Source organism: Schistocerca piceifrons, chromosome 2 (genome assembly GCF_021461385.2).
Source record: "Schistocerca piceifrons isolate TAMUIC-IGC-003096 chromosome 2, iqSchPice1.1, whole genome shotgun sequence".
Taxonomy (NCBI): domain Eukaryota; kingdom Metazoa; phylum Arthropoda; class Insecta; order Orthoptera; family Acrididae; genus Schistocerca; species Schistocerca piceifrons.
The window spans coordinates 13,177,413-13,194,938 of NC_060139.1; the positions used below are offsets into that span (position 1 = coordinate 13,177,413).

The 17,526-nt window shown below is 41.7% G+C and overlaps 1 protein-coding gene across 1 annotated transcript in view; it reads right to left on the reverse strand.

Annotated features, from left to right (window-relative positions):
- Nucleotides 1-17,526, reverse strand: part of LOC124777597 — a 313,220-nt gene that overhangs the window by 29,014 nt on the left and 266,680 nt on the right. The window contains exons 9-10 of the mRNA XM_047253060.1: nt 16,470-16,648; nt 855-1,314 (exon numbers count right to left, since the gene is read on the reverse strand). Coding sequence (XP_047109016.1) covers nt 855-1,314; nt 16,470-16,648 — 639 coding nt within the window. The remainder of the gene's footprint in view (nt 1-854; nt 1,315-16,469; nt 16,649-17,526) is intronic.

Consider the following 17,526-nt stretch of genomic DNA (forward strand, 5'->3'; position numbering starts at 1 on the left):
TGTTAAGGAATGATGGTGGACATATTGAACATTTCCTGTAAAGAACATCATCTTTGCTTTGTCTTACTTGCTTATGCTAATTATTGCTATTCTGATCAGATGAAGAGCCATCTGTCGGACATTTTTTTGAACTTTTGTATGTGGTTTTTTGTGTGCAGCTCCATCTGTCAGACATTTTGTGAACTTTTTTTTGTTTCTAATAAAACCTCAGTCATACCAAGCATGTGTGTCAATTTGTACCTCTCTATCTACATTATTCCGTGATTTATTCAGTTTTCAAATTTATTCGACTTTTTGATCACCCGGTATATCACCCACCTGTCTTGCTATTTCCAGCCAGATAATTTGGATGAAACAGTATGACATCAGCATTAGTCTTGTCGAATGCAGCTTTTCGTTTCAAGTGGGTGACAAATTTGTCAGATTATGTTATTTACTTCGCTTATCATTTCAGTGGAATTCTCGAGAAACTTGTTCGATGACTGAAAGACTAGACACATTTTACAACTAACACAATACCAGTGTATGAAACGTTCTGGTGTATTAAAAATGAGTGTCGGACCGGAACATGAACCGTGAGTCACAGCTTTCGTGGTGTGGAGAAGTAGGGTGGAGGTTGTGGCAGAGCTGGTCAGATTGGGACATTTCGTGAGCAGTGGTGTGGAGAAGTAGGGTGGAGGTTGTGGCAGAGCTGGTCAGATTGGGACATTGAAGATGGGAGGCAGGAGTCCAGCTTCTAAACTCCGTTCAGAAGGCAGTGTTAAGATTCAAAACAAACATTGCACTGCAGTGTGTAATATTTGTAGCTCTGTGTGTTTTACTTATCCAGCTTACAAATACTCATCGTAACTCACCTCAGATAACGGTTCGACTTCCACCGGTACGTGGATGCCATTGATTTCAATGATGTTCGGCGTCAGTGGCCGTGCGTACTCCAAGGAGAAGTCGTTATTGGTGATGAGGAGGCTGAAGTTGAACTCCGTCTCGTAAACTGGTGGTGGTGCCGCTCCGAAGAATTCTCGCATTACGCTCTCCTGTTCTGGGATTACTCGACAGAACCACATGTAATAGAGCCTTAGATAGAAGTAAGTGTTGTACAGACGTTGCCAGAAGGTCATATGATCAGAAAATCCCACCCAGAGATCGGGCAGATAGGCAGGGTTCATGGGACTGCCATACATATGGTATACGGGTGCGAAATTGGTCATCGTCACCAAACCAACCAGAGGAGGCGATCCGACCAAGTGGGCCAGCCCGTAATAGGCTTGGTACGATAGTCGTTCGATGATCATCAGGTCGAAAGTGGGTTTTCTCCTGCAAAGATATTACGCAAATCAATTCATTTTCAGGTACATAACAGTCAAACCCAACTAAATTTTCATACTTTAAATGTTATATTTAAAAAGCTACATATTTTTTGTAATAATTTTCTAATTACACTTCCCAAGTGAGCAAAACTATCACAATATTTCAGAAGAAAATAGTACGAGTGTCTTACGTTCAGTATGAGAATAGATGGATCCGAGATATGTAGTCAATTGATCAAATGAGCCTTAGCCTAGAAACATTTTGGTTACAAATATGCTATGTATGCTCTTTCTCAGAGTTAAACTTCTGTGAGAAGAGAAATTTGTTAACATCGAGTATAGATTTAAGTGTCAGGAAGTCGTTTCTGAAAGTATTTGTATGGACTGTAGACTTGTATGGAAGTGAAATATGGACGATAAATAGTTGGGTCAAGAAGAGAATAGAAGCTTTCGAAATGTGGTGCTACAGAAGAATACTGAACATTAGATGGGAGGACCACATAACTAATGAGGAGGTATTGAATAGAACTGGGGAGAAGAGGAGTTTGTGGCACAACTTGACAAGAAGAAGGGACCGGTTGGTAGGACATGCTCTGAGATTAGATTAGATTAGATTAGATTAATAGTAGTTCCATGGATCATGAATACGATATTTCGTAATGATGTTGAACGAGTCGAATTTTCCAGTACATGACATAATTAGGTTAATTTAACAACATACTTAAGTTAATATAACAACTTTATTTTTTTGTGTTTTTTTGTTTATCTTTATTTTTTATTTTCATTTTTACTTTTTTTTAATATATTTTTTTCTTAATTTATATCTAAAAATTCCTGTATGGAGTAGAAGGAGTTGTCATTCAGAAATTCTTTTAATTTCTTCTTAAATACTTGTTGGTTATCTGTCAGACTTTTGATACTATTTGGTAAGTGACCAAAGACTTTAGTACCAGTATAACTCACCCCTTTCTGTGCCAAAGTTAGATTTAATCTTGAATAGTGAAGATCGTCCTTTCTCCTAGTATTGTAGTTATGCACACTGCTATTACTTTTGAATTGGGTTTGGTTGTTAATAACAAATTTCATAAGAGAGTATATATACTGAGAAGCTACTGTGAATATCCCTAGATCCTTAAATAAATGTCTGCAGGATGATCTTGGGTGGATTCCAGCTATTATTCTGATTACACGCTTTTGTGCAATAAACACTTTATTCCTCAGTGATGAATTACCCCAAAGTATGATGCCATATGAAAGCAATGAGTGAAAATAGGCGTAGTAAGCTAATTTACTAAGATGTTTATCACCAAAATTTGCAATGACCCTTATTGCATAAGTAGCTGAACTCAAACGTTTCAGCAGATCATCAATGTGTTTCTTCCCACTTAATCTCTCATCAATGGACATACCTAAAAATTTGGAATATTCTACCTTAGCTATATGCTTCTGATTAAGATCTATATTTATTAATGGCATCGTACCATTCACTGTATGGAACTGTATGTACTGTGTCTTATCAAAATTCAGTGAGAGTCCGTTTACAAGGAACCACTTAGTAATTTTCTGAAAGACAGTATTGACAATTTCATCAGTTAATTCTTGTTTCTCAGGTGTGATTACTATACTTGTATCATCAGCGAAGAGAACTAACTTTGCCTCTTCATGAATATAGAATGGCAAGTCATTAATATATAATAACAACAACAAAGGACCCAAGACTGACCCTTGTGGAACCCCATTCTTGTTAGTTCCCCAGTTTGAGGAATGTGCTGATCTTTGTATGTTACGAGAACTACTTATTTCAACTTTCTGCACTCTTCCAGTTAGGTACAAATTAAACCATTTGTGCACTGTCCCACTCATGCCACAATACTTGAGCTTGTATAGCAGAATTTCATGATTTACACAATCAAAAGCCTTTGAGAGATCACAAAAAATCCCAATGGGTGGTGTTCGGTTATTCAGATCATTCAAAATTTGACTGGTGAAAGCATATATGGCACTTTCTGTTGAAAAACCTTTCTGGAAACCATCAAGGGATCACAAATTTAGCATTGGAGGGCAGCATGGAGGGTAAAAATCGTAGAGGGAGACCAAGCGATGAATACACTAGGCAGATTCAGAAGGATGTAGGTTGCAGTAAGTACTGGGAGATGAAGAAGCTTGCACAGAATAGAGTAGCATGGAGGGCTGCATCAAACCAGTCTCAGGGCTGATGACCACAACAACAACAACAACCTTCTGTGTCAGGTATCCTGACAAATGCCACCACAAGAGATTCGGAATACCTCTGTGGGCCATGGTCTTTTCATTAAGGTACTTTCGACGTGTAGTAAATTAAAATATTACTAAACCTTAATATATTTCTTTCTGAGGAAAGTGCTCACGTCACTGAGGTCTGAAACAAACATGTGTATCAAATTTTAGTGGCTCTTCACCTAACGTATACACTATAATGTACCGCATACATCACCAACTGCCGTCAACCCTGAATTTGCGTGTCTTCACTAAAGGCATCTAGACACCACCCTGAAGAAGTACGTTGCATTGCACTTTGCTTCGCAAGCCACTGTCAATACGCTAACCTGTCAGAATATCTAATCTGATTTTTTTTTTTTTTTTGAGTCATCAATCTTCTGACTGGTTTGCTGTAGCCCGCCACGAAATTCTCTGCTGTTCCAACCTCTTCATCTCAAAGTAGCACTTGCAACCTACGTTCTCAATTATTTTCTGGACGCATTCCAGTCCTTGACTTCCTCAACAGGTTCTCCCCCCTGCTGCTCCCTGTAGTACCATGCTCCCTCTAGTACCATGAAAGTTATTCGCTGTTGACTTAAAAGATGTCCTACCATCCTCTCCATGCTTCTTGTCAGTGTTTTCCACATATTCCTTTCCTTTCCGATTCTGCTCAGTATCTCATAATTCCTTACCTTTCCAGTCCACCTAATTTTCAAAATTCGCCTGTAGCACCACATCTCAAATGCTTCGATTCAGCCCTGTTACGGTTTTCCCATAGTCCATGTTTCACTACCATACAACGTTGACCTCCACACACACATTCTCAGAAATTTCTTCCTCAAATTAAGGTCTACGTTTGATACCAGTAGACTTCTCATGGCCGGGAATGCCCTTTTTGCCAGTGCTAGTCTTCTTTTGATGTCCGTCACTGGTTAACTTGCTCCCTAGGTAGTAGAATTCCTTAACTTCATCTAATTCGTGACCATCAATCCTGATGTTAAGTTTCTGGCTGTTTACATGTCTGTTACTTTTCGGTATTGTCGTCTCTCTCCGATTAACTCTCAATCCATATTCTGTTCTCATTAGGCTACCCATTCCATTCAGCAGATTCTGCAATTCTTCTTCACTTTCACTGAGCATACCAACGACATTTGCGGATCATGGCATTGATATCCTTTTACTCTGAATTTTAATTCCACTCTCTAATCTTTTTTTTTATTTCCATAATTTCTTCTTAGATCTATAGATTGAGTAGTGTAGATGAAGGACTATATCCCTGTCTTATATCCTTTTCAATCCGATCACTTCCTCCTTGGTTTTCCACTCTTATTATTCCCTCTTGGTTCTTGTACACGTATACCTCTCGTCTCTTCCTATAACTTAGCTATAGTTTCCTCATCATTTTAATCACCTTGCACCATTTTAAACTGTCGAACGCGTTTCCCAAGTCGACAGATCCTATGAACGGGTCTGCTTCTTCTTTAGTCTTGCTTCCATTATCGACCCCAACGTCAGAACTGCCTTTAGCTTTCCTAAAGCCATGCTGATCATCATCTAACACATTCCCAATTTTCTTTTCCATTCTTCTGGATATTATTCCTGTCAGTCGCTTGAAGGCATGAGCTGTTAAGCTGATTGTGCAATAATTTTCGCACTTATCAAATCTAGTCTTCGAAATTGTGTGGGTGATATTTTTCCGAAAGTCAGATGCATTCTACACGCCAATGTGAATAGTTGTTTTTTTTTAATCACTTCCCTCAATGATTTTAGCAATTTAGACGGAATATAATCCGTCTCTTCTGTCTTATTTGATCTTAAGTCTAGCCAAGCTCGTATGAATTCCGATTCTAATACTGCATCTCCTATCTCTTGTAAATAAATTGCTATGTCTCCTATCACATCAGATAAATCTCATCCTATCAGCTCTCTCCTCGGCAGTTAACAGTGGAATTCCCGTTGCACTCTTAATGTTTCCACACTTGCTTTTAATTTCACCGAAGTTTGTATCCACTTTCCTATATGCTGAGTCAGTATTTCCGACAGTCGTTTCTTTCTCGATTTCTTCACGTTTTTCATGCTGCCTTTATATCTTAGCTTCCCTACACTCTCTATTTATTTCATTTTTAAGTGACTTGTATTTGTGTAGTCCAAAATTTTCCTGAACATTTTTTACTTCCTTCTTATATCGTTCAATTGAAGTATTTCATCTGTTATCTATGGCTTCTTCGCAGTTACCTTCTTCGTACCAACGTTTTTTTTCTCCAACATCTGTGATTTCCATTTTTTCATCTTCAACTGGACTGCCTAGTGAGCTAGTCCTTATTGCTGAAGCCATTTCTTAGAGAACTTCAAGCGTAGCTCGTCATTAGTTAGTACTGCTGTATTCGATTTCTTTGCGTATTGATTCTTCTTGACTGATCTCTTAAACTTTTGCCTACTACATTGTAATCTGAGCCTATAACCACTCTTCAGTACGCCTTGGAATCCAGAATCTGATTTAGGAACCTCTGTCTGACCACGATGTAACATCACTGAAAGCTTCCCATATAACCCGACCTTTTCCAAGTATGCCTCCTCCCCTAGTGATTCTTGAACAGAGAATTCGCTATTAGCAGTTGAAATTTGTTATAGACCTCAGTTAGTCGTCTCCTCCCTTATTTCTTGTGCCTTATGTCCCGTAAGACTTCCCGTCACGCCTTCCCCTACAACTCAATTCCAGTGCCCCGTGATTATTAGATTTTCAGCTCCCATTACGCAGTACATTACCCGTTGAATATCCTCGTATGTGTTTTCTACCTCTTCATCTTCAGCCTAAGAAGTCGGCACGTATACCAGAACCATCGTTGTCGGTGTGGGTGTGCTGTCGATTCTAATGACAATCACCCTGTCATTGAACTGTTTGCAGTAACACAATCTTTGCCCTATCTTCCTATTCATATTGAACCCTACTTCCGCTGTATCATCTTCTGCTGCGGTTGATAGTATGTTATACTTATCTGACCAGAAATCCTTGTCTTCCTTCCATTTCACTTCATTGACTGAGCCTTTGCATTTCCCTTTTCAGTTTTTCTATCTTCCCCACCACGTTCTAGTTTCTTACATTCCGTGCACCGACACAGAGAACGTTATACTTTCGTTGGTTATTCAGCCTTCTTCTGATGGTCACCTGTTTCTTTGCAGTCCCCTCCCAGAGAGCCGAATGGGGGACTATTCCGGATGCTTTTGACAATGGAGAGACTATCATGACACTTTTTCAATTACAGGTCTCATGTCTTGTGGATACACATTACGAATTTTTAATGCAGTGATTCTGACAGCCTTCTACATCCTAATGCTGTTGATCATTGCTGGTTCTTCCACCTTTAGGGTCAGTTTCTCACCCAAAGGTACGAAATGCCCTGAACCTCTGTCCACTCCTCCGGCCTGTTTGGCAGAATGAGGGTGACTTCTTATGCCGGTAGTCTTCCGCCGCCAGTTAACGAAAATTTATACGGTAGTGGGGCTCGAACCCAGTATCGAGGCCGTTTCGATTATTAACCAAAGGTGCTATGTCTAGACCACTCAGAATATTGTTATGATAGTAGTGCTCATTTTTGGAACACAACCTACTACCAGCTTAGAGACAGAAGTGATGGCACTCTCTGCAGGACCTGACCATCATTTTACAGGACAATGCTGAAGCACGTACAGTGCAAGCTGATACTGATTTGTTTGACTGATGGGGTTGCTAAGTGCTGTACCACCTACTACACTCACCTGACTTAAGCCCTCGTGAGTTCAAATCGATTTCTAAACTGAAGGAAACACTTCACGGCATTCGCTTCAGAACTGCTACAAATTCGTCGGGCAACAGACCGCGCCGCTCGAACTGTCAACACAACTGGCACTTCTAAGAGTATCATACGACTTCCACATCTCTGGCCACGGGTTATACACAATGCTGGTGACTATTTTTAAAGTGAGTAAAACTTTGAAACACGTACCTATTTTGGACGAGTTGTACATAAATAGATGCCACTATTAAAGACACGAAGCCCATGCCTACTACAGTAGTACAATTTGATATGCCAACTAGCTCTGCAGATGATGAAGAAATTGATGAAATGTATGATGAGATAAAAGAAATTATTCAGGTAGTGAGGAGAGATGAAAATTTAATAGTCATGGGTGACAGGAATTCGAGAGTAGGAAAAGGGAGAGAAGGAAACATAGTAGGTGAATATGGATTGGGGCTAAGAAATTAAAGAGGAAGCCGTCTGGTAGAATTTTGCACAGAGCACAACTTAATCACAGCTAACACTTGGTTCAAGAATCATAAAAGAAGTTTGTATACATGGAAGTAGCCTGGAGATACTAGAACGTATCAGATAGATTATATAATGGTAAGACAGAGATTTAGGAACCAGGTTTTAAATTGTAAGGCATTTCCAGGGACAGATGTGGACTCTGACCACAAGCTATTGGTTATGAACTGTAGATTAAAACTGAAGAAACTGCAAAAAGGTGGGAATTTAAGGAGATGGGACCTGGATAAACTGAAAAACTGGAGGTTGTACAAGTTTCAGGGAGAGCATAAGGGAACAATTGACAGGAATGGGCGAAAGAAGTACAGTAGAAGAAGAATGGGTAGGTCTGAGGGATGAAGTAGTGAAGGCAGCAGAGGATCAAGTAGGTAAAAAGACGAGGGCTAGTAGAAAACATTGGGTGACAGCAGAAGTATTGAATTTAATTGATGAAAGGAGAAAATATAAAAACGCAGTAAATGAAGCGGGCAAAAGGGAATACAAACGTCTCAAAAATGAGATCGACAGGAAATCCAAAATGGCTAAGCAGGGTTGGCTAGAGGACATATGTAAGGAGGTAGAGGCTTATCTCACTAGGGATAAGATAGATACAGCCTACAGGATAATTAAAGACACCTTTGGAGAAAAGAGAGCTCAGATAGGAACCCAGTTCTAAGCAAAGACCGAGCGAGGTGGCGCAGTGGTTAGCACACTGGACTCGCATTCGGGATGCCGACGGCTCAATCCCGTCTCCAGCCATCCTGATTTAGGTTTTCCGTGATTTCCCTAAATCGTTTCAGGCAAATGCCGGGATGGTTCCTTTGAAAGGGCACGGCCGATTTCTTTCCCCATCCTTCCCTAACCCGAGGTTGCGCTCCATCTCTAATGACCTCGTTGTCGACGGGACATTAAACAACACTAACCTAACCTCTAAGCAAAGAAGGGAAAGCAGAAAGGTGGAAGGAGTATATGGAGGGTCTATACAGGGGCGATGTACTTGAGGGCAATATTATAAAAATGGAAGAGGATGTAGATCAAGATGAAATGGGAAATGTGATACTGCATGAAGAGTTTGACAGAGCACTGAAAGACTTGAGTCGAAACAAGATAACATTTCATTGGAACTACTGACGGCCTTGGGAGAGCCAGTCCTGACAAAACTCTACCATCTGGTGAGAAAGATGTATGAGACGGGCGAAATACCCTCTGACTTCAAGAAGAATGTAATAATTCCAGTCCCAAAGAAAGAAGGTGTTGACAGATGTGAAAATTACCGAACTATCAGCTTAATAAGTCACAGATGCAAAATACTAACGCGAATTCTTTACAGACGAATGGAAAAACTGATAGAAGCCGACCTCGGCGAAGATCAGTTTAGATTCCGCTGAAATGTTGGAACACGTGAGGCAATACTGACCCTAAGACTTATCTTAGAAAATAGATTAAGGAAAGGCAAACCTACGTTTCTAGGATTTGTAGACTTAGAGAAAGCTTTTGACAATGTTGACTGGAATACACTCATCAAATTCTAAATGTGGCAGGAGTAAAATACAGGGAGCGAAAGGCTATTTACAATTTGTACAGAAACCAGATGGCAGTTATAAGAGTCGATGGGCATGAAAGGGAAGCAGCGGTTGGGAAGGGAGTGAGACAGGGTTGTAGCCTGTCCCCAATGTTATTCAATCTGTATATTGAACAAGCAGTAAAGGAAAGAAAATAAAAATTCAGAATAGGTATTAAAGTCCATGGAGAAGAAATAAAAACTTTGAGGTTCGCCGATGACAATGTAATTCTGTCAGAGACAGCAAAGGACTTGGAAGAGCACTTGAACGGAATGGACAGTGTCTTGAAAGGAGGATATAAGATGAATATCAACAAAAGCAAAACCAGGATAATGGAATGTAGTCGAATTGAGTCGGGTGATGCTGAGGGAATTAGATTAGGAAATGAGGTACTTAAAGTAGTAAAGGAGTTTTGCTATTTGGGGAGCAAAATAACTGATGATGGTCGAAGTAGAGAGGATATAAAATGTAGACTGGGACTGGTAAGGAAAGCATTTCTGAGGAAGAGAAATTTATTAACAATGAGTATAGATTTAAGTGTCAGCAAGTCGCTTCTGAAAGTATTTGTATGGAATGTAGCCACGTATGGAAATGAAACATGGACGATAAATAGTTTGGAGAAGAAGAGAATAGAAGCTTTCGAAATGTGGTGCTACAGAAGAATACTGAACATTAGATGGGTAGATCACATAACTAATGAGGAGGTATTGAATAGAATTGGGGAGAAGAGGAGTTTGTGGCACAACTTGACAAGAAGAAGGGACCGGTTGGTAGGACATGTTCTGAGGCATCAAGAGATGACAAAGTCAGCATTGGAGGGCAGCGTGGAGGGTAAAAATCGTAGAGGGAGACCAAGAGATGAATACACTAAGCAGATTCAGAAGGATGTAGGTTGCAGTAAGTACTGGGAGATGAAGAAGCTTGCACAGGATAGAATAGCATGGAGAGCTGCATCAAACCAGTCTCAGGACTGAAGACAACAACAACAACAACAACAACAACAACAACATTAAAGTTCTAACCCTCGTACAAGCAAATCATTTAATGGAGTTTATTATACTAATTGAATTGACAATACTTATCATCCGTTTCTACATTATAGGTCGCAAGCAATTGGCGACATCCAAATTATCAATGTCCTTTGATAGCCACAATATCTACGCAAGCCAATTACACAAGTTCATGAGTCACTGCTGTCTTCAGTATCACTGTGGCTCTTCTAGCGCGCCTCTTCTAGTCCTCTCTTCTAGTGCGGCCGTGTCTAGGCGGCGCGTCGCTTTTATTCTCTTCATGTAGAGGCCGCTCCTGTCGTGGTGACGTCCCAGTCAGCGTGCTACTGGCTGACGTCGTCTCACAACCCTCTCTGCTGTATCGTTCTCGATCTTCGTGTCGGCGCTTGTCGTTACCCCGGAACAGTATGTGCACAGATTGTTTGTAAAGCTAAACCTATGTACAAAGATTTTGTTGGGCATAGGCTTTCTGCCAAAATTGCTGGTAACATGAGTTTCCCAAACAGTTTCATTGAATTGAACGCTGGCGCAAGTCGGAACCACGTTCGTTTCAAATGTTTAATTGCTGGTTAAATTTGGTAGACAGTTCTTTCATATACAGAAGTTGTTGGGGAGTTTATTTTTGTACTTATGTTTACTGTATGCGTAATTTTATTGTAATTAATCCTACGGATTAATTCATCGTGTATTGAGGTTGGACAGAGTTTTATAGTTTTTATTATATCGTGTTAGTATAACAAGCATTTATTTGGTTTCCTGTTGTATACGACACCCCATACCTCCAGAATTGGTACATAGTGGCTGCAGAAACTCTCTTCCCAGTCTAAAAACTTCCGCTGGCCACCAAACTCTCCAGACATGAACATTATTGAGCATATGTGCGATGCCTTGCAACGAGCTGTTCAGAAGAGATCTCCACCCCATCGTACTCTTATGGATTTATGGAGAGCACTGTAGAAGTCGTGGTGTGAGTGCCCTCCAGCACTACTACAGACATTAGTCGAACCCATCCCACGTCGTGTTGCGGAACTTCTGCGTTCTCGCGGGGGCCTACACGACGTTAGACAAGTGTAGCAGTTTCTTTAGTTTCATCAGTGTATGTTGTTCTGTGTAGCTTCCAGATTCTTTCTTTCTTTCTTTATTGTCGCCTTGTCCCACGTCACGTTGGGCCGGCGTTGCTCTTTTCGATCCTTCTCCTCCATAGTACCCTATCCATTGCTTCTTCCTTCTTCCATCCTTTCTCCCTTAGGACCCCGGATATCTTAACCTTCCACCTCATCTTCTGTCTTTGTGTACTTCTCGCTCCTTCAATCTTTATATCTTCAACTCTGTTTCCGATATGCTCTTCCCCTTTTCTCTGTAAGTGTCCGTACCACCTTAGTCTGCTCTCCTATATCTTTTTCGCCATGGGTCCCACTTTCACAGCTCCTCTAACAAATTCATTTCTAGTCCTGTCCTTCCTTGTTACCCCAGACATACACCTCAGCATCCTCATTTCCGCCACTTCCATCTTCCTTTCCTGGGCTACTGTGATTGGCCACGTCTCTGCCCCGTATATCATAGCTGGCCTTACCACTGACTTGTACACTTTCCCTTTAAACCCAGAGCACACCTTGTTGTCACACAACACCCCACTCATTTTCCTCCAGTTGTTCCAACCGCAATTTATTCGAAACAAATTTATGCGTGTTAAGATTATAATGCGAAATACGCACCACACATACTGACCTTGCCAATAAACAGAATGACACACTACTATGTTTATTTGTTATAACTTGCTGATTACTTGTAGATGTCTTCGATAAGCTGTTTTAATTCATGGTGTTGCTCCGCTTATGTTGTTAACGAAGTCACAAAGAAGGTAATTTTATGTATTGCTAAATGATGGACTGTTATTTATGTGGATATTTTGGTGTGGGTTGCGGGCAGGATTTCAATGGTGTGTGCTCAGTGACAACAAGGCCGGCCATGGACGCGTCTGGGGGCGGACCTGAGAGGGGGCATTTCGGCTACCGCCTAGAGACAGCTCCCTGCACTGTGGTGTGGCGACCCCTGACCCGTGGATGACTGCTCGTCGGCAGACAGGTCACCAGTTCCTGTCAAAAGATCAGGCGGACAGACGTGACGTCAGTTGCCCCACTTAGCACACTACAGCTTTTCACGTAGTGTTCGGTTTGCGCTCATACAGCGTAGAAAAATGGTGCAAATGGCTCTGAGCACTATGGGACTTAACTACTGTGGTCATCAGTCCCCTAGAACTTAGAACTACTTAAACCTAACCAACCTAAGGACATCACACACATCCATGCCCGAGGCAGGATTCTAACCTGCGACCGTAGCAGTCGCGCGGTTCTGGACTGCGCGCCTAGAACCGCTAGACCACCGCGGCCGGCTACAGCGTAGACTGTAATTGGATCAGTAAAGAGTGAAACATCACCTTGAAGAGGGGAGCACCGTAGTCCTGCTGGCGTACGGCTATTAACTGTAATCAGAATAAATCAAAAGATACAGCACCGTGAAATAAATTTTTTGTAGCTTTAAGTTAGCTAGTGTTTAGTAACTGTTGACCAAAGTACTGCTCAGGTGAACCAAGAAGCTACCAGCAGTGGCTCCTCAACGACTGTTCAGCGAACAGAGTAAGGGCCTTCGCAGCAGGCTCGTGGTTTGTGCACCCCTGCTAACTACTGCTCTTAGGTGACGAAGGCTGGAATTTGCAAACCAGTCCCTCAGTTGGAAGTCACAGCATGGAGACTGTTGGTCTTTTCAGACAAACCGCATTTCATGCTCCATCGGACCCTGCAACAATCGTCGGAAGGGTCCAGGACAGAGGATCAAGCAGTTAGTTCTGCGGAGTGGTTTCGTGATATTTCCTAAGTGATCCATTCACTCTGGAAGGCACAATAGGTCAACGTAAGTCCTTCTTCACAGGCAGTTCGTTTCTCCTGAGCACGATGGCTTCTACCAGCAGGATAATGCAACGTGTCTGACAACTTTTAGTGTTGGCGCGTGGCTAGAAGAGCACCAGGATGAGGTTGCCTTAGTTGACTGATCACCAAACTCCCCCATTAAGAACCTGAGGGGCCACTTCGATAGGCTCGTTCAAACCACGGATCCTCCACTGAGAAATCTAGCACAGCTGACAATGGCACTGACGTCGGTATACCTCCACATCTCTTGCGGCACACTTCCAGAACCTCATTCACACCCTTCCTGAGCGCCTCGCAGCAGTCCGCACTGGAAAAGGTTGTTACACAGGCTTTTGACATGTGGTCATGTTAATTTGACGTGAGAGAACACGTTCAGATGGTTGGATGTTTGGTGCCGCAATTAATTAATCCTTGACAACCATTTTAACTAGATTTTTATTTCAAAATTGACATAAAATCTGACACTACCCAAGCACTCATCCAGCAAGACGGTATGTACTGGCGGAGATCGATACACACTACATTTTACCTGTAGTTATTAAGATTTGTAATTTTTATTACGTGCTTTATTAACTGCCTGTAAAATTGCGTTGTTGTGCCCAAAATTCGTGACCTGTTACAGGTATCTTAATTTTGAATAGTGCACTGCAGAGAAAAGTGTAGATCTGGTGATGAAGTCGTGCCATATCTGTAATTGGAATTTTTGACGGCTTGGAGAGTATTGAATGGTTACGAGCTCTACAAGGGAGCTTTGCAGTTATTTAATCTTAAATACTGGACGAACTATTACATGTAGATTTAAATTATCGATATAAACCATAATTTTGGCGCTCATGTAATGGTGCACTGAGGGTGTTACTTACGTATCAAAAGATGTAAGTTAAGCAGGTGAAACTACGAAACTCTTAAGTGACGTAGGTATAGCATTTTCCGGGAAAGGGTCAATACAGACTATAAAAGGGCGGTGGTCGTCTTGCTCGAGGAAAAGGTCCAGAATCATTTTGTTGAAGTCACATCCGTGTGATTCTGCCACGTGTAGGAACACAGAAGTTTTTTGGGTCGTCGGTGGTTGGACAGCAGTATTTCGTGCAAATTCCCTGTGGACTAAGAATAATTCGGCACTAGTTAGAGCAATGACTATTTTCTGCTAGCGGATCGGCCGAGCTTGTGAATTTTCCTGCTGAAGTAGGATTGGGAGTCTGATTCTGCAGACTGAGGTTGGACTTTGACTCAGGTTGGCCTCTGAGAGACGTGGATTTTTTCTGCTACTAATCGACGCCTAGGTTGTAGCATTGTGTATCAATGTGTCAGATGGTACGCGATTTATCTTCATTTTGGCCAACTTTTACCCGTGAGCACAGCATGCATTTCACAAGCTGATTTCAGTTACTTAATTTTATATAGCGAGTGTTCTCTAACCGCTTTACTGCGGTCTCGACCCACTATCTAACCACTGGTTGACTTGACCAGTCTTCGAATTACTGTGAATATTTTGAATACATTAAACATTATTAGGAAAAAACTATTGTACAGCGACTCGTTATTTACCGTAATTTGTACATACGTACAGCATAGTTAACATTTGCATTGTTGATTAATATCATCAGGGGAAACTTTATTCATTTTCTTTTTTAATTTTAGAGCGTACTTAAGGGAAAAGCGGTGAAATATTAACCCCAGTGAAGACAACAAGGTCCACCGTCCATATTTTCAGTCCTTTTCGTCTCAAGAAGGAGCAGGACAGTGCCTCACTATGTGATGACCAGCGCGGCCGTATGGTCGTATGGACCGAAGGTGGTCATTTTGTGAATTCTGAAAATATGACTGCAAATTAACTATGTCTTCACATAATTTTCATCCATAACTTGCTTTCAGTTTTATTTATTTATTTATAGGTTTCTGAGGGACCACTTGATGGTAAACTACTTGGTCATGGAAGGAGTTTGTATATAGTCTATGTGGTGTCACCGCCAGACACCACACTTGCCTCTAAATCGGCCGCGGTCCGTTAGTATACGTCGGACCCGCGTGTCGCCACTATCAGTGATTGCAGACCGAGCGCCGCCACACGGCAGGTCTAGTCTAGAGAGACTCCCTAGCACTCGCCCCAGTTGTACAGCCGACTTTGCTAGCGATGGTTCACTGTCTACATACGCTCTCATTTGCAGAGACGACAGTTTAGCGTAGCCTTCAGCTACGTCATTTGCTACGACCTAGCAAGGCGCCATATTAAGTTACTGTAATTACTTCAAGAATGTATTCTGAACAGATAATATTGTGAATAATGTACCATCAAGAGCGACGTTCATCATTAGTGGATTAAAGTTAAGTATCAAACTAATTACGTCCGCTTTCTGAATTCTCATTCCTTGTCATGTTCGAGACTTCACGTCAGTATAGTTCTTCCCTCCTCACGCCAGCCTGCGTGAGCTAAAACGCGTGCATTTCGGCCTCCACTCGTAACTCGGTGTTGGCTCTTCAGCTAACACGGAAGTCTATAGAATGCTTCTTAGAAAATTTTCGTATAAAGGCATTAAATAACTGATAAAACGCGAAAAACTGAGAAGGAATGTAAGAATAAAAAACATGTTACGGAAAAAGCTCTATGTTACTTTGTCCGAGTAATGTACAGAATACAAGGAACGTATAGAGATTTTTATCTTCAAACTGCTGGAAGCCTATTGAAAATGAAACCTGCTATATAGAACATATCGTTCTGTACAGTGCATAAGCAGGGACTGTACTAGTGCATATCGTTTTCCAGCCTAGTGTTTCGGAGTTGTTTCTGAGTGAGTGAGCGACAACCCGAATTATGGAATATGCGTACAGGGTTAGCAGAGTTGGAAACTGGAGACCTTTCAACAACCTGCACGAAGTCTGACCACTGCCACCACAAATCAACTCGACTGCCCTTTCCTGGGCTAGAAATATTCTTGGTGCGCTCCATGAGTTGCTACAAAATATAACGTTATTACATATAACAGAGTGAAAGTAAACAAACAGGTCTTCCCGTTTCAGTATCACAGACAGCGGAGATCGTTCTTATAGAGAAGATAATAGCACGCAGTTCTTGCACGAGATTTTGAAAGTGATTCTACCAAGAAAAAGATGTTTTAGCTCAAAATGTTTGGAAAAGACTTACCTGATAAAATCCTGTACCGCTGGCTGACTCAGTTGCACTTGAACCACGTCATAACATAGGTCAAAAATCAGGTTCAGTGTTTCCACAGGTGACATGTAAGCCCAGTCTACAAAATTAACCTCATTTTGAAGTTTATAAGCTGGAGCCAGGTCAATTTCCGTTAGATTCTCGTGAGCAAGCTGCAAAGAACATAAGCTTATGATTTCAGTTTCTATTTTTGTACAGCGTTTAATCTAGAACGCAGATCGTTAATATTTTTTTATTGACTACTCTGGTAGGGTCCTACCCCTTACCCATTGATAATTGCCATTGTCTTTTAGGTACTGTAATTTAGAATGTTATGATGTTAACTCAACATTGTACACTGTGAGATCAAAAGTATCCGCACACCTGGCTGAAAATGACTTACAAGTTCGTGGCGCCCTATATCGGTAATACAGGAATTCAATTTGGTGTTGGCCCCCTCTTAGTGTTGATGACAGCTTCCACTCTCGCAGGCATACGTCCAATCAGGTGCTGGGAAGTTTCTTGGGGAATGGCAGCTCACTCTTCACGGAATGCTGCACTGAGGAGAGGTATCGATGAGGATCAGTAAGGCCTGGCACGAAGGCGACGTTCCAAAACATCCCAAAGCATTCATGTCAGGACTCTGTGCAGGCCAGTCCATTACAGGGATAACCACTCCGCCACAGGCCTTGCATTATGAGCAGGTGCTCTATCATGTTGATAGATGCAATCGCCATCCCAAAATTGCTCATCAACAGTGGGAAGCAGGAAGATGCTTCAAACACCAACGTTGGTCTGTGCTGTGATAGTAACACGTAAAACAACAATGGGTGCAAGCCCCCTTGATGGAAAACACGGCCACAGCATAACACCACCGCCTCCGAATTTTACTGTTGTCACTACACACACTGGCAGATGACGTTCACCGGGCATTCACCATACGCACACCCTGCCATCCGATCATCACATTGTGTATCGTGATTCGTCACTCCACACAACGTTTTTCCACTGTTCAGTCGTCCAATGTTTACCCTCCTTACACCAAGCGAGG